We start from the raw sequence: 25,889 nt of genomic DNA, 5'->3' as shown, positions 1-25,889 counted from the left end.
ATTCGGCCTGAACAAGATAAAGCAGATATCCGACATCATTAACTAGTTAATATTATCTTTATCCTGCAGATCATAAAGATTACGGTGAAAAGCTCTTATTTGTGTTATTTCAGCCACATTGTACGATGACCTAGAGGTGAAATGAACAATTTTGTAATGTAGGCTGTGTGTGTGACATCCGAAGTCGTATTCTGCTAGTAACAGGATATCACTTTGCTTTATCCGTCATCATATTCTGTCAATAGAAACGATGATTGCAGGATAAAAGTAAAATACTAATATCTGTGAGAAATGATGAAAACTGAATGTCAAAGCATCATCAAAGATCAAACATTCAACCTGAGTTCTATAAATAAACATCGACGACAACGCTAAGCAATGTTAATTGCAACAATAACTGACTAGCCATGTCTGTCAAAAATCTTATCTTATCTTATAAAATAAAACAAAATTATGTATTATGGAAATAGTCTTGCATCGAGAAGAGCACATCTTATTCATTAGATAACATGTTACATTCTTAATTTCCTTTTATCTGTACATGTAGAAAATAATTCATTAGAAAAATACTTAAGCCATATGAGAAGAAACATTGCTTACGTAAAGCACACAAAAATATGCAACAATGGCCTTCCAAATGCTAAACATGTACAAAAAATATCGGCTTTGAAAATAATGTTTTACTCCTTATAGTTGGCTTTGGAAGACGAGTGAACTTGTAGGTTCACAAACATTTGGATTTCTGTCACTGTACATCGTTTTCTTTATTTCTTAAACTCAAAGCACAAGACCAATGACATTTTAGATCACTAAATTAATTCTGAACTTTTAAAGAACTCAAAACAAGATGATGGTGTCCAGACTGGAAGAGATATGAACATCACATAAACATATTTCTTTTTATTATGAACAATAAAAATGCCCACTAACTTTATGAGCCCAACAAGAAGCTGTAGGCCTACATAAAGTATTGCATTTTGTAACCAATGTTAATTACTTACTGATCCTAGTCAAATTTCAAAACACATTGCTAGTTACTTCTATTTCTGGAAGTTCTAGCTTGGACAACATTTTGCTAAACTTTTAACTATAACATTACATCAAATTTGTTATGCCACTTTGTTTGCATTTTAACACTGACATCAAACAAAATGTTTTTCTTACCGACATTTCAAGCCACCAGGTTACTATTTTATTTATATTCTGCCCTGGGTGTGATCTGACATAGGTCAGACATTGTTCCCAGGCAGACATGCTTGAACATTAATTGGATTAAAAGTGTCTATTCATATATGTAGTCATTTCCTCACCACCACCACCACCTTTATATTTGCCTGTAAGATACCCTACCAACAGTGACTTCTCTCAGCCAGTGGGCTAGTGACAATATGCATCATGCAAGGAATACCCTGCACACAGTACGACAAACTATAAACTGATGTTCACAGCCCCTGACTGTCCTTGGTCCAGCTTCTCAAGTGTGACTTTGATTTTCAGATCATACACCACACATCAACCAACACAGTACATGACATCACAAAATGGTGTCTATTGCAAAAATTTGAATGGTTTTTAAATAACTATTGGAATAAAGTGATAAATAATTTGAGAAATTTCACGGCTGTAATCGTGTATATTTTCTTACATTTCTTACACTTGGTGATTAGATGCATTACTCTGAACTACACTTGAGAATTGTTGTCCAAGAACAGCCCAGTAGTACCCTGAACACATGCAGAAACGTATAAAAGATTTCAACAAAGACCAACCATCATTACTCTACCATAACAATACGGTCTTGTTGACAAAAAACAAATAAAATGACAAACACAACCATAGTGCAGGTAATAAATAATAACACAAAGGCCATATATTTCTTTATTTTCTTTTGTAGAAAAAGACAAATGCATATTTAACGTTTAAGGTATTTATATTTTATGAATTTAAATGTAGATGCATCAAATAAAACAATGGATCTCTTATCCTAGCAGTTATTAACTAACAATGGTCTCCCGCCAACACCCACTCCAACAAACAAAAATAACAAACATAACAACAAAGCCCATTCACCCACAACACAAAATTAAAAAAGATTAATAGTCAAACAACTTTAAGACCACCAATGTTGCATGTGCAAAAGCTATTAATACTGACAAACTCAATTTGTGCAAAGTAAAGTTTGTTTTATTTAACGACGCCACTAAAGCACACTGATTTTTGTATCTTATCATCGGCTATTGGACGTCAAACATATGGTCATTCTGACACTGTTTTTAGAGGAAACCAGCTGTCGCCACATAGGCTACTCTTTTTACGATAGGCAGCAAGGGATCTTTTATTTGCACTTCCCACAGGCAGGATAGCACAAACCATGGCCTTTGTTGAACCAGTTATGGATCACTGGTCGGTGCAAGTGGTTTACACCTACCCATTGAGCCTTGCGGAGCACTCACTCAGGGTTTGGAGTCGGTATCTGGATTGAAAATCCCATGCCTCGACTGGGATCCGAACCCAGTACCTACCAGCCTGTAGACCGATGGACTGCCACAACGCCGGTCCAATTTGTGCAAGTCTGTGTAAAAGTTTGGTGTCTATATTGAATTACAAGAAAGCTGAAATCCCCAGTTAACCTCACTGACTTTATTTACAATTTACAATGATGAACATGCACATTTGGGGAGCAGTTGTTTGCCTTCCAAACATGATAGCAAGCAGCAATGAAACAACAAACTCCTGATATAGTTTAGGTTTTGCCACATGGACAAACTACCTGAAACAACAATGAACTGATTACAAGTGATTTTTAACTTTCAGGATTAAACAAAACACTTGTTTATAGTACCTACCATGATGTGGTATATACATTTATGTCACGTTGAGAACGACGTGGCCTATATCACACAAAGCAGTTTAAAGATTCTGTTCAATCTATGATCACATTTTGACAGAAACTCTGTGGTCGTATTGCTAAGTTATACTAACAGTAAACTTTCGCAATCTCCAAAATCTGGAAATTAGTTTATACTGCATTTTGGAAATTAACTCTTTGTATGTTTGTGTTATTGATTCATCTTACTTCCATATTTAAATGGAGGACAACACAAGAATGTTTTCCAGATGGACAGTAATGCCAAATAGGATATCATATTCTGTAAAACAGCATGCTCTTGTAAAAATGTGGATTAATAGTTAACTTTTGAATAACAGAAAATGGAAAAGCTGTAATACATCAACATTGTTAGTCATGTTATATGTGCGTTAACATGACAACATCATTCTGCCTTTATATAACATAGTCTTCTTCAGCAAGTTATTGAGGAAGCACAAAACATACTGTTTTTTAAAGCAATTTTGTTGAGGCAACCCAAACAATGTCATTAAAATAAAAACAATTCTTTAAAACATGTCTGTCATAACTCTACCCACTAACTACGTTGGTGAAGAGTTAATTTCAAACAAAAACGAAACCTTCATGATAGGTGTCAGCATCTAATTTCATACCACTGATTTTTAAAATGTTTTCTTTCTGTGGTAAAAATTATGAACTTTTCAACCATTTCTGATTTTAAACATTATTCAAAATTAAGACATACAATCACAAACGGTGTACCAACACCCATCAAACACAAATATGCAACTAAAATATATACTCATCCTCAAAATGACTGGTGTAATTATTGACATAAACCTTAAAAAACCCAACCCACCTAGGATTGACAAATTTAGCATCAGTTATGACATCCAGAATATAAAATCCATGTAAATAAGTCAACTCGAATTCACAACCTGTTTACTACATGTCTGAGGTTAATTAGTCAATGAGTTATTATTTTATATTTTTGAATAATAAAACGGCCAAGACAGACTTCATTCCAAAAAAAAAGAAGAAAAAAGTAAATTTTAAATATTACCATAATGTAGTATATTCCAAATCTGCTTCAGAAATTAAGTTGAAATGTCTAATACATTCTTATTATATTATGGCAGCATGCAAACAAGTTGTAAAGCACATGACAAGATTTTGAGAATGAGTAAATAAAAGAACGAGTAACAACCTGCCTGTTGCCAAAATAAAAATCAATTTTCATTTGTCACATCTGCGACTTGTATTCATTCTGCAAATTAGTGAAATAACTTTCAAACAGATATTTTTTCAACTGATATTATATTTACTAAATAAAAACAAATTAAAAAAATAACACATTGTTCAAATACATGTACCGGTATTTGAACTAAAGAAGTTTTTACTTTTTATTTTATTTTGTTACATAAAAGTGTTAAACCATACAAAGAGCACATGAACTAATTATGTATATATTTTGGAGACAGGCTCGCAAGGTGTTACGAAGGTAGCCAAGCAGCAGAATCATCCCAAACTTACTACAGTCACACTCCTAATATTGGGTTGTTGGGATTTCAAATGAACCTGGGTAAAATATAAAACAGCTCATTAAAGTGCATGAAAAAGAGAAATACATTTTCAAATAGACATGCAAGCAAAAGTGAATCATATAAATTACTTGCATGTGAAAATAATCGTATTGCTATATAATGTAGAAGTAAAATATAATTTAAATAAATGAAAATGAAAAATGTTGACTTAATGATGAAATTTTAATAAGTAAACTAGACAAAGATAATTAAATTATGCACTACTAGCTCAAACTCAACTTATTCTGCTATACTAAGTATATATCACCAACAACTAATATGCATGTATAGTCGGTCCCGACCTTTTAATATATTTAAATAGCATTTGTTTAAATTCTATGGCATTAATAACACTTGGAACTACTGCATGCAGCATTAACAGTTAAGAAACCAGAAGAAATAGAATCATGTTAATTATATACAAGTTGTCTTCTTTAAAGAATATATTTATCATTCAATTTACTACTAGTATTTTCAATTAAATTAAGGGGAGATAATTCTGTTTAAAAAAATCTTTTTGGGGTTGTTCGGTATTAAAATAACTTGTATAATTTTTTTAATTATTATTATTATTTTTTTTAATAATACAATCAATTTATAGCTTATAAAAGTGATATGATTTCAGGTAATTTTGACAGTAAACACAAAACAAAAGTGTGTTTTTCTAGTCCTATAATTATATTATTAATTTTTACTTAAAGGTGCTATCTCAAATTTGCATGATGATGGTTTTCCAACAGAATTATTCATCAACATCTGCTGTGAAGTGTAAACACTGAACCTTCAACTATATGCATATAGAAAATTACAACCAAGTAATTTAATTTACTAGTAGAAAAAAGATGTTTTGTTGGAGAACATTTAGAGTACGACCAATGGAATTGAGCATGTTCAGTTAAGGTTAACATTTCAAAACGTTATACCAATAGAATGTTACCGACAAGTTTGCTGTTTTGTGCAACTCATCTGTCTTTGATGGCCCTGTCTAGGCACCGACAGTCAACTTGGTGAATTTTGTGAATTCTCCAATTTCACAAGATTTGATAAGGCAGGGATCTTGTAGGTAGTACTATACCAAATAACTTCCGGCTGGGTCAAAGTTCGAGGCGCACCCAACTTTTGATAGAGAAGTGAACACCACAAGTCCTGTGATTGGTTATAAATGTGAGTGTGTTGGTTATAAAAAATAATAGTTTCATCTGGGTAAAATAAATGTGCAATTTTATTTCATCTAGTACCAATGTGTTAAGTAGCCTTGTGCTTGAAACATGTATGGGGTACCTGTAAAAAAAAGTACTCGAATTTTGTGCGAAACTAAGGTAGTCATAGACGCTACCCGTTATCTCAGAAATGAGCAGCTTGACCCCCATTTTTTTCTGATTCACTTTAAGTGTAAGGGGTGGTAGTATTTATATCCGTGGCGTTTATGTCGATTGATATGTTGCAGGTAGGAGTTTTAGCCGCATATGTTACTATTGTCGTCTATGGGATTTGATTTGGTAGTATACACCCTGTAGTACTGAATGGGGTTCTTTGTTTACATGGCATGGAGGCACATTACAGTTTGACATTCCTGAGTTATTTGTGTAACAATTATGTGAGATCGTCTAATTAAATTATTTATCACAAATGTAAAAATGGTGATAAATATATGGTACTTAAAAATTATATAGCGCCTTAAATATGGGCTGCACAAATCAATATTCCTAATTTACCTAAAGGTAGTTTTACCAATGATACTGAAAAATAATGGTTTTGCTCATTTTAATATGAACTCAATAAGCTACTTTTTTCAATTAACAGCAAGGTATCTTTTATATGCACCATCCCATAGACAGGGTAGTACATACCACAGCCTTTGATATACCAGTTGTGGTGCACTGGCTGGAACGAGAAATAGCCCAATGGGCCCACCAACAGGGATCGATCCCAGACTGACCACGCACTGAGTGAGCACTTTACCACTGGGCTACGCCCCGCCCTTATTTTAACTCATAAAATTGGTTAAAATAAACTGATTATAATAAAACTGGTTGTGAAATGACTGCCCACAGCAAGACAAACATATCAGTTTGATAAAACAGTAAGATAAATAGCAGAAGAGATTATGCTCAGCCATGCAACAAATGCAAAACTACCTGGGTGTATCAGCCATAGGCAGGACATAAAGCATAAACTACATGAAGCTGTGTATTATACAAGTGCAGCAATACCCATTAATGCAAAATATTCATAGTAAACTTGTGCAATAATATACTTCATAACCGAATAGTTTAACCATGTATATAGTATTTAACACATATTAAACAAAAATAAAAAATGGAAGATTAATATATATATATGTGGGTGTATGTATGTATATATATATATATATACACACACACAAAGAAAAAAGTTAAGCACCCCTAGATGTAATTAGTACTGAAATAGCCCCATTCATAAAAACTGCAAATTACGTGACGAGTATGTCAAGAATGGTGTTCCATCGAAATAATAGGAGAGTACAATGACAACTGTGACGTCCCACAACAGATCGACATGCACATCCATCATGCCACCCATGCTTTGCTCAAAATGCAGTATCAATACACTGCAATTGTTGCCATTTAACATCACTGTCTTGCATTGTTGAAGTTTAATTGTTGAATATGGCACGTCGACGGTTATCAGAGGCCCAAAGATGGTGTATTATTGGTATGCATGCGACCGGCATGACCTTCAAAAGTATAGGACGTCAACTGGGGTATCATTACACCATAATCAGCAGACTGATATGAAAACACGGTAATACCAATGCTGTTAAGGATCTCCCACGGTCAGGGAGACCGCGGCTGATGTCACAACACGAGGACAGGGCCCTGCTTCGGCTCATACGTCGTCAACCCTTTGCTACGTCTCCTGTTCTGAAGAGCCAATGGTTACCCAAATAGACGGATGTCAGCCAGAACAGTGAGGAATCGTCTGAAATTTGTGGGATTGAAGGCCAGAAGGGTCATCAAGCGTCCCTTTTTTGCTGATCATCATGAGAGACGCAATTTAGTGTGGTGTTTGGCCCGGAGATGTTGGAATCTGAGATCCTGGCGAAGAGTCCATTGGTCCGACGAAAGCCGGTTCCTGCTCCATGTCACAGATGGCCGATTGAGAGTTTGGAGGCATAAAAATGCTGCCTACACACCCAGGAACATACGACCTATGACCTTGCATGGTGGAGGTTCAGTAATGGTGTGGGGTTACCTATCACATGATTGTAAGCTGGATCTTGTCACCATCCAAGGCAACCTCAATGGTGATCGGTACATTCGTAATGTCCTGCAACCAATTGTTGTGCCGCATTTTGACAACCATCCACTCCCCACCAGACCTTTGTACATGGATGACAAAGCTAGGCCACATCGTTCACGAGTAGTAACAGTTTTACTCCAAACTGAAGCTGTGACGACCCTGCCCTGGTCGGCCATGAGTCGTGACCTAAACCCACTAGAGCATGTTTGGGACATCTTGGGGCGTTGAGTACAGGCACTGACCCCACCTGTACAGACTCTGGCACAATTAGAGGCAGCTCTTCATTGAGAATGGCAGAAGTTGCCCATGCAGCAGATCAGACGACTTACTGGAGGGATGAGACAAAGGGTGGAAGCTGTCATCCGGGCACGTGGTGGGTTTACCCGTTATTGATGATTTGTGTCATGAATGTCATCTGTAAACTTCAAATGACATTTTTCATCATCAATCATGATGTTGACTTGTGTTTCTGACTCTGCACCTCCATACTTATTGTGCCTCAGTTTTTGGCTCAAATACAGCATATTGGAATTCTTCTCAGAATCATGATTAAAATTTCAAAATTGGATACACTTCTTATGTTTTCTTACTGTCAAAGATGTATTCTTGCAAAACACATTTGTTTTTCCGAGGTTATGTTATTAGGCTTTCAACGCCAAACCTCGTAAGACAAGTCATTGTGAAAAATACAGAGGGTGCTTAACTTGTTTCTTTGTGTATATATGTATGTATATATATGTATGTATATGTATATATGTATATATATATATATATATATGTATGTATATATATATGTATGTATATATATATTTATGTATATATATATATATATATATATATATATATATATATATATATATATATATATGTATATATATGTATGTGTGTGTGTGTGTGTGTGTGTATATATATATATATATATATATATATATATATATATATATATATATATATATATATATATATATATATATATATATATGTGTGTGTGTATATATATATATATATATATATATATATATATATATATATATGTATATGTATATATATATGTGTATGTATATATATATATATATATAAATTATTTGTTTATGTTAATATTACGGTAAGGAGATGATTATAGTAAGCATAGCCTTGTAGAATGTAACTGTGTTCATACCATGGGTGTGATGTTCACATTACATATCTGAAAGAAAAGCTACAAGTAACACCTGTTCTAGCTATGCTTCCTTTGTGCCCGAGTACACCTAAAATAAATACATATGTATAGGCTATAGTTGAGTCCACAGCCCCACTGCCACTTTTAACTGTTATTGTGCTCAGAAGGCATAAATTGAACGTCTGAAATTCAACATTTTATCAAAGCATTGTACCCTTGAACAGTATACTATATCTTACCATAGATAAAATATAAATTTTTCATTCAAAAAGACTGTAGAGATAAACAGTTGATGGATTATTAACAAATAACCTATACCAGACTTCCTTGAATGCAATCGACATAATCAGCTTTGAGAAATTTCAAACATCATTCTCCTTTTGAAAACATTTCTCTGAAGGTTTTGAATTAATTAAAACAAAAATTTAGTTAAATTCCAAATATTTTGACCACTCTCCAATCTGGTTGTGTACACACTTGTTGTTGGCCTTAGTTTAATTTTCTCTCTCTCTCTCTATCTTTTTTATTTAACTTCTGCCAATTTCTGAGTAAGCCAATCCTGTTTGTAGAAATGACCATTTCCAAAATATCCAATTGAACAAGAACAGACACTGAGATCGAATTTGAAATGTAGCCAACATAAAGAGCTAGCCTGATGACATCGAAGTATGAACCATCTTACCACATAAAACACTTTCAACAATACAATGCAACATAATCAATGAAATTCACACAAACAAATTTTCAATGATAAAAAAAAAAAAATGTACAAAACATTTTAGAATCAAAAGGCTTTACGAGGCCTAAGTGACTGTTTGTCCCCCAAAATACAATAGCACCAGACGCTGCATCGAACGAGGATAAGCTGTGGTTGGAATCCCAAAGAAAGACTCGATTAAGGACACAAGACAGAGCTTAGACCTTCTGTGGGTCTGTTTCGGCCTGCGTACCTGGCGAGCTGGGTGGTTTCGACTTCACCTTGAACCATGGCGTCTCCTTGTACAGGAACCACAGGTTACCAACCCAGACACCAAAGTTGAGGAAACCAAAGATCTGCAACAGAGGAACACAGAATTAATTACTAACTGTACTTGTATCAGACAGTGACCCAACTTTACAAGCATCTTTATTTTGGTTTTATTAATAAGGTGTTTTTTTACTGAAAACGTACAAATGTACCAGGTAGTGTTTTTTTTAAAAACGAATAATGATTTACGACAACAAACACCATCAAGAAAGAAAAAAGTGTTTAATTAATGCATGGATTTATCGAAGAATTTTTTTCAGCATGCTTATCTGATGGGATTGGGAAAATTAGCACAATTTAATCATAATTAGTATGTTTTTAGGTTCTTGAATGACGCAACACATCATTGTTAAACTAATTTATCAGAACAGACATTAATTAGAAAGATATTTAAATATTAAATTAGGTATTTTCGGCACGACTTGCTCTTTGGAAAAGGGTACCACAGAATGTCTGGATAAAATCCCTGTATTAACACACTCAACATATTTTATTTATGGTTGTATGATGTCAGACATAAGGTAAGAGATGACACAGATAATGAGAGTGGAAACCCGCACACCATGGTCTACTCTTTTAAATTTTAAGGGATCTTTTAGATGTGCCATCCCACAGATAGGATGGGACAGTACATACCACAGCCTATGTTACACCAGTGGTGGAACACAGTTGAACCGAGAAATAGCTCAAAGACACATAAGAGGAGCATTTTACCATTCGCTACATCTCGCCCCTACCCCCAAAAAACTATTATAACCAGATTGTGATGTTAGGATACAAAAATTAATTTGAAAACCCAACATTATGTGTCTTGTGTAAGATACATTATTACCCATATGGGCAGAGAGAAGTGGGGAAATAAAAATTATATTTCCCTAGGAAAAGAAAAAAACATTTCCTCCCCTAGATATGTTTTGATGTCATAATCAGTGCTTCACAACTGTTAGGCAACAGCAAACAACCGTAACTATTTTTTTTATCCATTCAATCAGGTTGTCCATGGTGGCAGTCATGTCAACAACTAACTTGCATCATCAGCGATACCTACATCACAGCTATGATGCAACGCTGCCTCTTGTTCTCAACTTGCAAACGTTTCAGTAACAATATTGTTAGAAAATCTTCCATAAAATGATAAAGATTGATAATGGGTAAATAAATAGAATACGAATACCAATACTGTTTATCTTGCACTCATAAATTGATGTTGTCCTTCCCTCCCCTAGATAAACGGTATTGCCTCGTAGCTCATTTAGTATTCTCTAAGTGCAACTGAAATCCATCTGTCTATTCTGCCGGTCTCCTGGTGTTGGAGCATTCACCCCAGGTACAATGTGTCATTGGATCAATTATTCTCAACACATTCGAGTTTTTCACCCATCTAAATTATGCACCACAACTTGTATATCAAAGGATGTGGATTGTACTGTCCTGTATATTAGGGGTGGGTAAGTTTGTTTTGTTTAACGACACCACTAGAGCACATTGATTTATACTCAACAACGAAAGTTTAGCAAATATCTCTTATGACGTCTAAATTTGCCATGGTTGAATAAACTTTAAAAAAACCCAGGTCCTCCTGTTGTTTTACGGCAAAGATTGATGAGTTTATGTTGTTTGTAAATGGTAAACATTTCAGATGTGAATACTAATTAATAAAAATAGGTTAATTTATAAATGTTATGCCATTTCTTTTAACATTAGCTAAACTTTTGTTGTTGAGTGTATTAATCATCGGCTATTGGATGTCAAACACATGGTCATTCTGAGTCATGGAGAGGAAACTTGTTACATTTTCCCATCAGTAGCAAGGGATCTTTTATATGCACCAACCCACAGACAGGATAACACATACCATGGCCTTTGATGTATGTATATAATTAAGTGCATATAAAAGATCCTTGCTACTATGAGGTAATTGTAACTTAATTAGTTTCCTGTGTTTAGTCCATATATCGAAATAACCACATGCTAGATACCAATATTTAGTTTCCTGTGTTTAGTCCATATATGGAAATAACCACATGCTAGATACCAATATTTAGTTTCCTGTGTTTAGTCCATATATGGAAATAACCACATGCTAGATACCAATATTTAGTTTCCTGTGTTTAGTCCATATATGGAAATAACCACATGCTAGATACCAATATTTAGTTGCAGTTTAAGACTGATAAGGTGTCATTATCAGATGTGTTTGATTTTGTTTATCTATCAGGTGATCTAAGTTAATCCAACAAATTCGTGTTCAAGTGACATTTATCTTGACCAATAAAAAAAACCCTACTGGCACAGTATTGCTAACAGCTCAAAGCATTCAGAATAATAAAAACAAAAGATGAAATAGACAAGCAAGCAAACTGCCTTCCCTTGGAATAAATATTATTTAGTGACACTCACAATCGACACATTGAGCCCTGCAAAGTTTCCCAAGAATGTCACTTTGCACGCATCGGGTTGGACACATTCGGGAAAGATTTTGTTTTCAAAGAGCCCACTTTCTTGGGGATCAGTGTAGAGCTTGACATCGGAAACACCCTGTGCCCACGCCGACGAGGAAATCAGCCAGAGAGCAGTAATCACCACAGACACTATGAAATCCTGAAACAACAAAGACAACAATTTATTACTCCGCAGTGGAAGATACACATGTGATATTTATCATCTCTTCACATTGTGCAATACGTCTTTTGAGATGTCATGACCTCTGATCAGGTGTCACACTGTACAACTCCAAACAGATGTTCATACAAAAAGTGTTTGCATGATTCTTTCGATATATATTTTATATTGGATAAATACCTGCTGTCAATTTGTATAATTAATGTTAGCATAATTTAACTAAATATATTTTTTAATAATTTTGTTTGGCCTTGAATATGTTTATAATATTGTTTGTGTAAATGATTGATTGATAGAAATGCAAAGTTTCATTAATAAATAGCTAAATGAAAGTGACCACGATATGATGCCATTTTATCTGGTCTTTAATCTGTGCATTTTCGTGTTTAGTTATTTAGTCATTATGTGCTATTTTTTGTCACTTATGTACATTGTAATAAATAAAATACTATACTCATTCCTGTGTTTTTAATTGTACATCACTCACTTTCACTCATGATGTCTGGTTGAAAACATACTTGTACTATAAACAGTCTCACATGGGAACTCGTTTAGTATTCTCTGTCAGTGATCATATTCGATAGAACTTGGCATCAATTACAGTGTTACAGACATTTAACATATTCGATAGAACTTGGCATCAATTACAGTGTTACAGACATTTAACATATTCGATAGAACTTGGCATCAATTACAGTGTTACAGACATTTAACATATTCGATAGAACTTGGCATTAATTACAGTGTTACAGACATTTAACATATTCGATAGAACTTGGCATCAATTACAGTGTTACAGACATTTAACATTTTTCCCATTACACCAGTAAAAGAATAAAAGTATCCTTTTTCAGATAATCAAAATTTATTACTTGGTTTGATAGATGACCAGAAATGTGACAGGATTGTTTTACACTACAGAGAAGGCCTATTATGGTTTATGAACATATCAATATGAAATGTGCCCAGTCTTAGAACACTTTCATTGTTTAGATGACTAACAGAGGCCCAAATCAATATCTTTTAATAAAATAAATTCTTCAAATTCTCCTGGACAATATACCAAGTATTTAGAGCTGTAACAGTACTTCTGAATAGTGTAGTGTGGTGACTCGCGACCAGTCGACGACCGGATGTCAAAGTTGGAACTGGTCCGCCGCCTGACACCCCTGGAGACAAATAATCTACGGGTGCCTTACCATGTAGGGATTGGCGGGAAAAAGGGACCCACCCATTGGACGAGGAGCGTCACATGGCACAAAACGAGAGCAGACGATTCGAAAAAGGCCAAGCCCGCTCTCTTGCGACTGGAATCTAGAGAGAAGGACAGACGCATCACAGAATACCGTTAATCTGCCAAACCGTAAGTAACCGTTAATTATAATCTAAATACTCAGGAAAATCACTACAATGGCACTGCGAGCATTTGAACGCATCTGCTAATCTATTCATTACAAATAGTTTTAAATTAATTGTCTTTTGTCTTTGGGTTTAATTGTTTTCAGGAAAAAAGGGAATTTTTTTAATTGGCCGCCATATTGAATTTTTTCGCGAATTAATTTTCTCAAAGTAATAGGAAGTTTTTCACAGTGTTTTTATTGATATTTTTATAGGATATTGCATTCTTGAAGTTTTTCTGACTAAATGACGTAATAATTTTGTTTGTGTGGGGGAGGATTTCAAATTTACGGTTCGGCTCCAGTGCAGAGAAATAAAGTTTTTTTTGAAAGTCCGACATACTTTGCGTTTATTTATTGTGTTTTTCTGGGAACAGTTCCCGGTATGTAATTTTGTGACAATGATGGGGCTATGGGGGAAAGTCAATCCCCGGATTTGCAGGTTAGCCCGCACGAAGTAGGCCACATTTCTATTCTGACACCTCCTAGTTCTGGGTACGTAGACAGAAATTCTAGGTATCACCGTTCAGTCAGTACGGGGTCCGGTACCGTAGAAGGGGGGACACCGTTGACGGGTGGTCTTTGTATTCATTCGGGGGAGGGGACAAATGCCAATAGGGGCAGTTTGGTTTTCATCCCAGAGGGGGGTAATCCACCCAGGGGTGACATTGCTTCCTATCCAGAGGGGAGTTACCCGAAAGGGGGTGGTAATTACCCATGCCCAGAGGGGGGTAAACCGGCCAGGGTTAGTCATGAGTCTTACCCAGAGGGTAGTTACCCGAACAGGGTTGGTACCATTTCACGCCCAGAGGGGGATAACCCAAACGGGGGTGATTTCGGTCCGTCATCGGAGGGTGGTTACTCACACAGGAGTGGTCCACTGTCATACCCAGAGGGGGGTACTCGGCACAGGAGTAGTCCCATTTCTTATGAGGAAGGATTTAATCCCCAAAGGGGTGGGTCTACCCTTCATCCACAGGGGAGGTCGATGTATCAGGGTCGTGTCCCATATCGCCAAGGAGGGGGTGATGTAGACAGGGATGGATTTAATTTTCATCTGGAGGGGAGGTTCCCAGTCAGAGGGGGTGCGCCGGAGGAAAGGTTATTTCATTTCAACAAGAAAGTGGAATATGATGGCAAAAGTAGTTGGAAGGCTTTTGAAACCAAATTTCAATACATGGCCGAGTGTGCAAACTGGCCCCCACAGCGGTGTAAAGATGAACTTTGTTTTTCATTACAGGGTAAGACTAGTGAATATTATGCCCTTATATTGGCTCCACAGAACCTCCGGTATACAGAGATTATGCACAAGCTGGCAAAACGATTTGGGTCGTATGATATGTCGAGTTCGGCTCAGATGGAGTTTTTCACGGCTAAACAAAAACCAGGGGAGGATATCAGAGATTGGGCGGACCGGGTGGTAGTTCTAGCAAATAGAGCGTTTCAGGGTCTGCCCGACGACTTTATGTCTTCTCAGGTAACGACCAGATTTTGTCAGGGTTGTGAAGATGTAGCGGCGGCACATCATTTGTGCAATGCAAATCCCCGGACTCTTGACGATGCTATGGATACGTTGTTACGGTGGCAGTGCACCAATGCGGCGCTGAATGCTCGATCTATTGGTAGAATACCGGGTAGTACACCGTTAGAGGCTCGTGTGTCCCACATAGATGGATGGGGACACAGTGATAGGAGTACAATCAATAGGGAGCTTAATCCGGTGGGAGACAGTTTCAGAGATAGATTGGATTTTTTGTCTAGTCGGGTGGATGAACTGTCAATCGGTGGACAGCGGGTCGTTCAAATGAGTGTTAGTAGAAACACTGGTAGCCTTGGGCAGGAAACGTCTAACGCCCCCCACTCTGCTATGGGGAGACTAGAAAAAATGGTGGAACATCTGATGACGGAAGTGGCAGAGTTAAAGGGGCGGAGAGCGAGTAGCCCAGGGGGGGGACAGGTCGCATTTTGGTAACAACAACAGGGGGCAGTTCCAACCTAGGGATAGGTCACCTTCAGTGGGTAGAAGGGAGGGGTCTCCTTCACCACCAGGAAGGGAAAGGGTGCCTCCTAGATGTTATCTTTGCAATGAGGTGGGACACTTTCGAAGGGAGTATCCACAGTGGAAAGGAACGAAGTCGTTAAACGGGAAAGGGCTGGGTCAGTAGTGGTAGACGGCCTCTAGCAGGTATGGTACCGTTGGGTACCGGGTGCAGGGCTGTCGGCACCAAGGGGGTGGCTGACAGTTCTGTAGGGAAGAAATCTGTAAGTTGGGGGGGTGTAGAGATATGTACACGTCAGAATTTGGCGTCCATCCAGAAGCCAACTTTACAGAGTGATCATTGTATCATCATCATGCCCGAAGACCAGACCCCTGGGGGAGGGGATATGTGTCAAAACATGAAAATCGATGCAGCCTTGGGAGAAAGTAGCCAGGATAAAGTTACATGGTGTGACCAGGAGACGAGTATGACCTCGGAGGAGGTGGTTGCAAAGACTGTCGACGTCGCAGGGGGAGCACCTGGAAAGGGGGTGGCTGTAGAAAATGCGGGCGTGACAGTGGGGGCAACGGGTGGGGTGGCTGAACAGGAAGGGTTAGCATCGAACGAGTCACATGTAGATCGGACTGTCGAAAATGGGGTGACCTTGGAGAGTAGCCGAGATAGGGTTACGATAGGGGGTAACCAGGGGAAGGATGTAGTCGTAGAGACTGTGGACGTAGTGGCGGTAGCACCTGAAAAGGGGGTGGCTGCAGGAACCACGGATGTGGCAGTTGGGGCGACGGGAATGGCGGCTCAAAAAGAGGGGTCAGTTTCGACAGTGGTGGTCGAGGGGGTGACGGCACATTCTGGGGGTGTAGATGACAATGTTAGGGACAGCCCAGGGGTGGGTGATGTTCCGGATAAGAAACTGGTAGTAGAAGAAAGGAAGGTAATCGTACCTCCAGAGAGCTGTCCAATGGAAGGGCAGATAACAGTGGAGGCGGTAGGGACAGAGAAAGGGGAGGCAACACCAGTCATCAGACTTAAACCTGTAAGCACTGGGCCTATGTTCTCTGTACCTGTTATTGTAAATGGGTATTCTGTAAATGCCACAGTAGATACTGGGGTTGAGGTGAATATCATTGCTGACCGAATTTATGATAGCATGGTGACTAAGCCTAACGTTATTCAGGCTGTATCTTTGAATACCGCAGGCCGAGAAATGAAAATGGAAGGGATTGTTGTAGGTCCTGTGACCGTGACACTGGGAGATACCAATTTTCAGTCCAAAATGTATGTAGCCCTTAGCAATGATGCCATATACGTTCCAGGCAGCAGGCAACAAGGGTAGTGTGTGTCTGGTGAATTTGGGTGATAGACCAGTAACACTCCAGGCACAGCAGGTTGTGGGGCATGCTATGGAAGCAGCACCGGTGGTAAATCACAAATTGCCGCCTTTTGCTACGGTAAAAAGGTTGAAAGAATCTCAGGGTGAAAAACAGGTGGTACCTGAATTTTTGAAAAACATGTACGACAACTCCTGTAAAGAGTTGAACTCTGAGCAAGCGGAAAACCTGGCCACTTTACTGGTTGAGTACCAGGGTGTGTTTGCCCAGAGTGATTTTGACTTTGGCTCATTTACCACGATAGAGCACGAGATAGATACGGGTAATGCCCGGCCTGTCAAGGCAAGAATGAGGCGAACACCCCAATGTTTTGTCAATGAGGAAGAAGCTCATTTACAGAAAATGCTAGATGCAGAAATAATTCAGCCATCTGCGTCGGAGTGGGCTTCTGCTCCCGTACTGATTCGTAAACGGGATGGAAGGGTACGGTGGTGTATTGACTACCACTGATAGATGAGTGTTTAGACACCCTGTCTGGAAATATCTGGTTTTCTAAACTGGATGCTAATTCAGCAGATTACCAGATTGGTGTTAAAGCAGAGGACTGGAAAAAAACAGCTTTTGTCACAAAGTATGGCCTTTTTGAGTTCGTACGCATGGGTTTTGGGTTGTGCAACGCTCCGGCAACGTTTGCTCGAGCCATGAACTTGGTTTTGAGAGGGTTAACGTGGAATGTGGCGTTAGCATTCTTGGATGATATTTTGGTCATGGGTAAGGACCAGGGTGATCATTCGACTAATTTGCGGTCAGTCTTTAACAGATTTCGCGAATATGGTTTGAAGTTCAAACCCAAGAAATGTGAACTGTTTCAAACAAAGGTGGAATTTCTGGGTAGAGTGATAGGTCCCAACGGGGTAGAGATGGGCACTGGATATGCCGACAGTGTTCGGGAGTGGCCTATTCCCTGGTGCACAAGGGAGGTAGAAAGTTTTTTGGGCATTGCCAACTACCATCGCAATTTCATAGCTAACTTTGCGGAAATTGCAGTCCCTTTGTACGAGATCACGCGTAAAAAAGCAATTATGTGGGGACCTGCTCAGGAGGCAGCTTGAGTTAAGCTAAAAGAGGCACTGGTATCCACTCCGGTGCTAACATTGCCCAACAAAGATGACCCATTCATACTTGATACGGATGCATCGGACAAGGCAATAGGGGCAGAGTTGTCTCAGCTGCAGAAGGGCACCGAAAGAACGGTTGCTTATGCCAGCTGTAGCCTCACCTCAGAACAGAAAAAGTACTGCACTACCCGGAAAGAATTGTTGGCGGTTGTAAAGTTTACCCGTCAGTTCCGCCACTATCTGCTGGGTAGGAGGTTCTTAGTGCGAACTGATCACAACAGTTTAACCTGGTTGTTAAACTTTAAGCAACCGCAAGGTCAATTAGCCAGATGGTTAGAGGAACTGGGTCAATATAACATGCAGATTCAACACCGACCCGGTAAGCAGCACATGGACGCTGATGCCTTATCACGACTGCCTTTATCACAACCATGCCCAGAATTTAAGGCAGGTGTCAGACTACAAGACTTGCCTTGTGGGGGCTGCAAGTATTGTGTACGAGCCAATGATAATTGGGGCTCGTTTTTTGACAACGTAGATGATGCAGTACCTTTAGCCACCAGGGTGGATCAACCGACACTGGTATGGCAGGTGGTTTCCGCTGTGACTGAGAGTGCATCAGTGGTGCAGAATACTGAGTTCCAGCAGTTGCTCACTGGGGGTATTGAGTTCGACCCCCAGCCCCAGAGTACGGGGCCATTGTGTACACATATAGAGGTAGGTGTGGTCCCTAACAAAGTGCTGTCAGTAAATACTACTGAGGACAGTTCGGGTGATAACTCCTTTGTGGGGTACTCGGCTGACCAGATGAAGGAAAAGCAGCGTGAGGATCGGGATTTGAGACAGGTTATCCAATGGTTGGAAACGCAGATAGTACCCAGTGAGGCAGAATTGTTTCTGGGCGACCGTGAATCCAAGTGCTATTGGATTAACCGGGACATGTTTCATTTAGATGGAACGTGGGGTCCTGTACAAACGGATTGAGGATGATTCGGGGAGCAGAGAACTGCTAGTTGTACCCCATTCCTTGCGACGGGAGTGGCTCAGGGTAAATCACGACATTCCAGCATCAGGACACCAGGGCGTGGAACGTACCAAATGCAGAATGCGTGCCAGGTATTATTGGTATGGTATGTCTAGGGCTGTAAAAAACTTTGTGTTTACCTGTGTACAGTGTAACCGTTGTAAGAAGGGTAATAGGAAGGCGAAGTGCCCCATGAAACAGTTTCATGCGGGGGTCCCTATGGAAAGGGTACATCTCGATTTCCTGGGACCATTACCCAAGACTGAAAATGGTAATGAGTATGCACTCATGATGGTAGACCAGTTTACAAAGTGGGTAGTGTGCGTACCATTGCCATCCCAGACAGCTGAGGTGACAGCAAGGGCAGCTATCAATGAGTTTTTCTCGAGATTTGGCTACCCTTTTGAGGTATTCACTGATCAGGGGAGAAATTTTAAATCGGAGCTATTTCAAGAAGTGTGTAAATTGCTCCATATTCATAAAGCCCGAATCACACCTTATCGTCCATCTGCTAACGGACAGGTCGAACGGTACAACCGTACACTCATGGATGCTGTTCGATGCTATATTGACAAATCTCAAACCCGGTGGGATGATAACCTAGCTCAGTTGGCAGGGGCTTTACGCTCTGCGGTAAACCGCCACACAGGTTACACTCCTAATCACCTTATGCTGGGTAGAGAGGTCAATCAACCTGCAGATCTCATGTTCAGGCCCCCTGTAGGGAAGCACCCCCCCCCCCCCCCCCCCCCCCCCCCCCCCCCCCCCCCCCCCCCCCCCCCCTCCCCCCCCCCACCCCCCACCCCCCCCACCCCCACCCCCCCCCCCCCGCCTGCACATGTTGATGAGTATGTGGCCCAGCTTGAAGAATCCATCAGGAGTGCACATGAATTGGCTAGGGATACGTTGGGTGAGTCCCAGAAAAGAATGAAAAGGGACTATGACCTGAGAACAGCAGAACACAAGTATTCCAAAGGGGACTATGTGTATGTGTTGGACACGGCTGTTCTTAAAGGGGAAAACAAAAAACTTAGCACACCATGGAAAGGTCCTGGACTGATAAGGGAATGCATTTCCCCTTATTTGTACAAAGTACAACTCCGTAAAGGAGTGTCCGTGATCAACCATGACCGATTAAAATTGTGTAATGATCGGAGGGTACCACCATGGTTAGATCGGGCAAAAGGGGAGTTACTGGGCCAAAAGAAGGAAACAACAGAACAGGGTAGACAAACTAGGGGAAAAACAAAGAGCCAACAAACTTATTGTTTTTGTATGGGGCCTTACACAGGTGAATTCATGATACAGTGCGACCGGTGTAAAGAATGGTATCATGGTGTGTGTGTGTGGAGGTAACCCTGGAGGAGGGTAGATTGATGGACTTGTACATTTGTCCCGTGTGTGGAGCAGACTCACCGCAGTGAGTACCGTCAGAGGGGTGGTGAGTACGGTGTGTTCCATGTTGTGCTTCTTAGGACTAGTTGCACTTTCACTTATAGTCGCCCCTCTTCTGTAGTTCCGTTCTCCTTGGTTGTTGTCTCTATGCACTGCTTAACCACGCTTTACTGTGCTTGATTGTTGTGGTTGGTGTTCAGCATCCACTTGGGGAACAGTTAATTGGGTATGGGAGACCTGTGGGTAAGCAATAATAGAAGATGTCCCAGGAAGAGGGGTTGGATTTTGGGTAACTGGGAACAGACCTTATTTTTAAGGGGTCTCTTCTCAGTAAGTATGTAATACTGAGAAGATAAAACAGGACATAAAATTATATTTTTCCTGGATGATGCGGACCTTTTCCATCTTTTGTGAGGGGGAGGGAAGGTATCTGCCATGAAAAATCCTGTTTTATTTTGTTTTCCTTAGGGAGAGGGTCCCAAATTATTTTGTGGGGGAATAATAGTTAATTCTCATTAACTATTGCCAATTTGAGGGATAATTATTTGAATTATGACTCTTTTTTAGTAAGGATGTAATTAGGAGGCCAACATCATATAGGGCAAAATATGATGGACCAGTTTTTTGTTAGGTTTGTGTAATATAATGTAATATAGTTGCCTTGACTGACATTTGCACAAAAGGCTGAGTTGGAATTTATTTAACTTTTAAGTGTTTAAGTGTTTAACTTTCAAGTGTTCAACTTTAAGTGTTATTCAAGGAGTAGTTCTTGGTGTTTCATTATTAATATTCATGGATGTGACTTTAACTGTGCTTAATGCATAACTTTAATATTCCTGGATGTGACTTTAACTGTGCTTAATGCATAACTTTGATATTCCTGGATGTGACTTTAACTGTGCTTAATGCATAATCTGAATATTCATGGTTTTGACTTTAACTATGCTCAATGGATAATATTCGTGGATATAACTTTAATGGCTTTTCTGGATGCCACCGCCAGATAAGTCAGTATCTTTTTTTTCAAACATGATATAACTGTTTCTTTTGGGGGGTAGTCTTAACCTATAACAATAGGAAACCCTGGTTGCTTCCAAAGAACCTGTTTATTCATGGATGGTCATCGAATCCTGGCCCGGATGAATCCGAGCCAGTAACCTGCTGGTGAAGTGTTTTGATGTTCCCTGGAAATTCGGGAGGTGATCTTCTCTTCTATAAAACGGGGGAGAGTGTGGTGACTCGCGACCAGTCGTCGACCGGATGTCAAAGTTGGAACTGGTCCGCCGCCTGACACCCCTGGAGACAAATAATCTACTGGTGCCTTACCATGTAGGGATTGGCGGGAAAAAGGGACCCACCCATTGGACGAGGAGCGTCACATGGCACAAAACGAGAGCAGACGATTCGAAAAAAAGGCCAAGCCCGCTCTCTTGCGACTGGAATCTAGAGAGAAGGACAGACGCATCACAGAATACCGTTAATCTGCCAAACCGTAAGTAACATTTAATTATAATCTAAATACTCGGGAAAATCACTACAGTAGCAAATTTGGATAATAATTTCTAGAAAAAAACGGCCACACATTTTGAATGTTAAATTTCATGTAGATGAAATTAAATTGTGTACTGTGAAAAACAAATTTGCACACATATACAGTAGTCACTTACACCTATTTACCTAACACCTACACTCAAATATACTCCAACACCCATATACACACACACAAATTATTTTAAATATTACCTTCTACACAGGAGTCAATTTCTAAACCACTGTAACAATTTTGAAGTTTTAAAAATCATTTTAAATATTAAATTCTAACATGAAATCAACTTGCAAAACGTCCTACTGCTACAATTCTTGTGTTTTAAAAACTATAAACATTAAATTCTAAACTGAAATCAGCTTGCAAGATGTCCTACCCCCGCAACAATTCTGTTGTTTTAAAAATTAAAAATATAAAATTCGAAACTGAAATCAACATGCAAAACATACCGCTGCAACAATTTTGGTGTTTTTGCGGTACAGATCATCGAAGAAGATGTAGAGTATGAGTGCGACGAGGCAGTAGAGGAAGGCCATCACCCCAACAAACACGTAGAACTGGGCAGGGCTTTCCGCCCCCTGTAACAGGTGAACAGTGGATGTCGTCACGTTGGTCGGACATACAGGGATTTTAAACCCAATGTTCTGCAGACTAGAAACACGAAAGAAAAAAAATTCAACAATGATATTAGCATGAAAATATATACTGTCAAAAAAGAAACGCATAGGCAAAATATTCATGGAATTATCTCTTTAATACAAAGTGTCATAATTTTGTTATTTATGATCGTATCACAGTCAAATTTGACATGAGTATGTGACAACGTTCTTGCTATGGACTGACAGCAGTGGAGGCGTCGCATGGGGGCGCTGAAATCAGTACCTTGTGTGGCCACCAGCAGCAGCAATCACTGCGCGACATCTCCTTGGCATAGACTGAATGAGTCACTGAATCCGGGCAAGTGGAAACCTAGCCCATTCGTCCTGCAGCGCATGTGACAGTTGCGGAAGCGTCTGATGCTCCGGGTCATGCTGGCGTACACGTCTGTCCAGTTCGTCCCATAGATGTTCAATGGGGTTGAGATCTGGCCATCTTGATGGCCATGGCAGCACATTAATGTTCTCATTCTGTAGGAAATCCATTGTTACACGTGTCGTATGTGGCCTGGCATTGTCTTGCTGAAAGAGTTCTTTCTGTCGATCCAAAATGGGAAGCATGTGACGGCGAAGAATTCATCCCAGAAGCGTACAGCTGTCAGGTTGCCTTGTACAAACGCAAGTTCATTTCTGCTGGTGTATGAGATGGCTCCCCACATCATGACACTCCCTCCATCGAATCTGTCAACTCTGGCGACACAGTTGTTGGCAAAACATACATTGCGGCGTCTGTAAACACGTTGTCGTCTATCACGTCGCTGTAGAAGGAAACGTGACTCATTGCGGAACCATACTCGCCGTCAGTTTCCCAAGTTCCACCCCTGTACATTCGTACACCAGCGAACACGTAAATGTCGATGTTGACATCGCAGGACAGGGCCAACATACGGTCTTCTAGCCCATAAACCAGCTTCTCAAAGTCGGTTCCGAATGGTTTGTGCAGACACCCTTCTCAAACCAGGTATGCGTCCAGCAGTGTTCGTTGCTGTGGCAGTTCGGTGACGCAAGTGCAGTACCCGGATGTAGCGATCTTGTGCTGCAGTTGTTATGAGATCTTCCACTTCTGGGCCGGTCTTCAGCCGATTGAAACTGCTGGTACCTGTCCTAGAGATGTTCATGTGGCATGCGACTGCTGACTGCGATTCACCTAACTGCATGGAGGCAGCCCATTGCAATGTTTCAATTCGGCAGGCTTAGTCTTGGCATCTTGTAACTCGTTTATGTTGAAATGGAAATGAGGCATCATTGCGAGCATTACAGCTTTAAATACCCATCACTACCCCAATCGCCGATTTCCTGCAATTGTCGCACAACGTGCCACAACATGCGTTAGATTTGTTTTAGGGTGCATTTGGGCATGCTGTCCCATTCCAGGAACATTAACAAACATGGTCATTCAGCAACATTGTACAAAAAAACAACGATATTTTGTAAAATCAAACACTTTTCTTCTTTCCCTATCACCTATGCGTTTCTTTTTTGACAGAGTATAATATTCATCATCAAATTAGATCATTTATACTCAAGGATGAATCTACTGGGGACAGGAAATGAAAATTCTAAAAATGGAATTCTTGAATCTGAGAGACCAGCACTCCGTTGAAGGCTATTTGCCCTTGGATATAACTCCCTGCCCTCCCCACCCCACCCTCCCTCCACCATACCACTTTCAGAAATAGGAAAGGAAAAGGAAGTAATTGAAAATAAAAAATAAAAATTCATAGCCCATTATAAGTATAGCTGTCGGGTATCTAAAATACCTGAATAGTTATTACACCACTTCATCTAGAAAATGTCTTCGAGGCCTTCAACCAACGTCATAGTGGTGTGTTATGTGGAGTGTTATTTTGTTGAATAACAATGAAATAAATCAGTATTTAGCACATATGTATATTGGTGTAAACCTTTTCACAGGGTTCGTACACCTTTTTGGACTTGATTTTCCATGACTTTTTCGTGACTTTCCATGACTAAATTATAAAAATTCCATGACCATTGCAAAATCAACAAGCATTACTTATAATCTAGAAAATATGCTTGAAAAGTTTTCGTAAGAAGGATTTGTAGTCCAATTGTCATTGAAATGACATTTTCCAGGCATGATAATTGTTGTGATTCACTGTAATAACGAAAACCTGACTAACCTGTTCTTTCGTTTTTATTGTAAAAAAAATTCAAAAGAAGACCACCTTTTCAACCGTATCTCAGTTGTTTGTATTAAGCAAAGCAAGTAAAAGCGTAACGGAATTAACAATACCAGTCGTACAATCGACTGTGCTAAAAACCGGATCGGGCAGTTAAAACTGGAATCTGTTAACTTTCACACGTAAAACGCCTATTTTATCCCAGCCGAGGTTGAAAAGTCACAATTTTACTGATTTTCCATGACCTTCCCGTAAAACCCACGTTTTTCCAGGTTTTCCAGGCATGGAAAATAAAATTTCATTTTCCATGACTTTCCATGCTTTCCATGACCCGTGCGAACCCTGTTTTCCCCTTGTATTAAAGTTAGTTTTGTTGAATAACAGTGAAATAAATCAGTATTTGGAATATATGTATATTGGTGTAAACCTTTTCCCCTGGTATTATGGTTAGTTTTGTTGAATAACAGTGAAATAAATCAGTATTTGGAATATATGTATATTGGTGTAAACCTTTTCCCCTGGTATTAAGGTTAGTTTTGTTGAATAACAGTGAAATAAATCAGTATTTGGAATATATGTATATTGGTGTAAACCTTTTCCCCTGGTATTAAGGTTAGTTTTGTTGAATAACAGTGAAATAAATCAGTATTTGGAATATATGTATATTGGTGTAAACCTTTTCCCCTGGTATTAAGGTTAGTTTTGTTTTAACCACACCACTATACAGCACATTCATTTATTAATCATCGGCTATTGGATATAA

General features: G+C 39.3%; 1 protein-coding gene across 2 annotated transcripts in view; it reads right to left on the bottom strand.

Moving 5' to 3' along the window:
* Positions 1-2,620: 2,620 nt before the first annotated feature.
* The window catches only part of LOC121367441 (synaptophysin-like), a 121,668-nt gene continuing 98,399 nt past the window's right edge, over positions 2,621-25,889 (bottom strand). The window contains exons 4-8 of one of the 2 annotated variants that reach the window (XM_041491618.1): positions 22,776-22,977; positions 12,300-12,500; positions 9,823-9,925; positions 8,873-8,899; positions 2,621-4,426 (exon numbers count right to left, since the gene is read on the bottom strand). In XM_041491618.1, the coding sequence (XP_041347552.1) occupies positions 8,892-8,899; positions 9,823-9,925; positions 12,300-12,500; positions 22,776-22,977 (514 nt within the window). In that variant the 3' untranslated portion in view covers positions 2,621-4,426; positions 8,873-8,891. The remainder of the gene's footprint in view (positions 4,427-8,872; positions 8,900-9,822; positions 9,926-12,299; positions 12,501-22,775; positions 22,978-25,889) is intronic. The other variant, XM_041491617.1, reaches the window with a different exon arrangement.

Source organism: Gigantopelta aegis, chromosome 3, assembly GCF_016097555.1.
Source record: "Gigantopelta aegis isolate Gae_Host chromosome 3, Gae_host_genome, whole genome shotgun sequence".
Classification (NCBI taxonomy): domain Eukaryota; kingdom Metazoa; phylum Mollusca; class Gastropoda; order Neomphalida; family Peltospiridae; genus Gigantopelta; species Gigantopelta aegis.
This window is presented reverse-complemented; position numbering and strand designations above follow the sequence as displayed.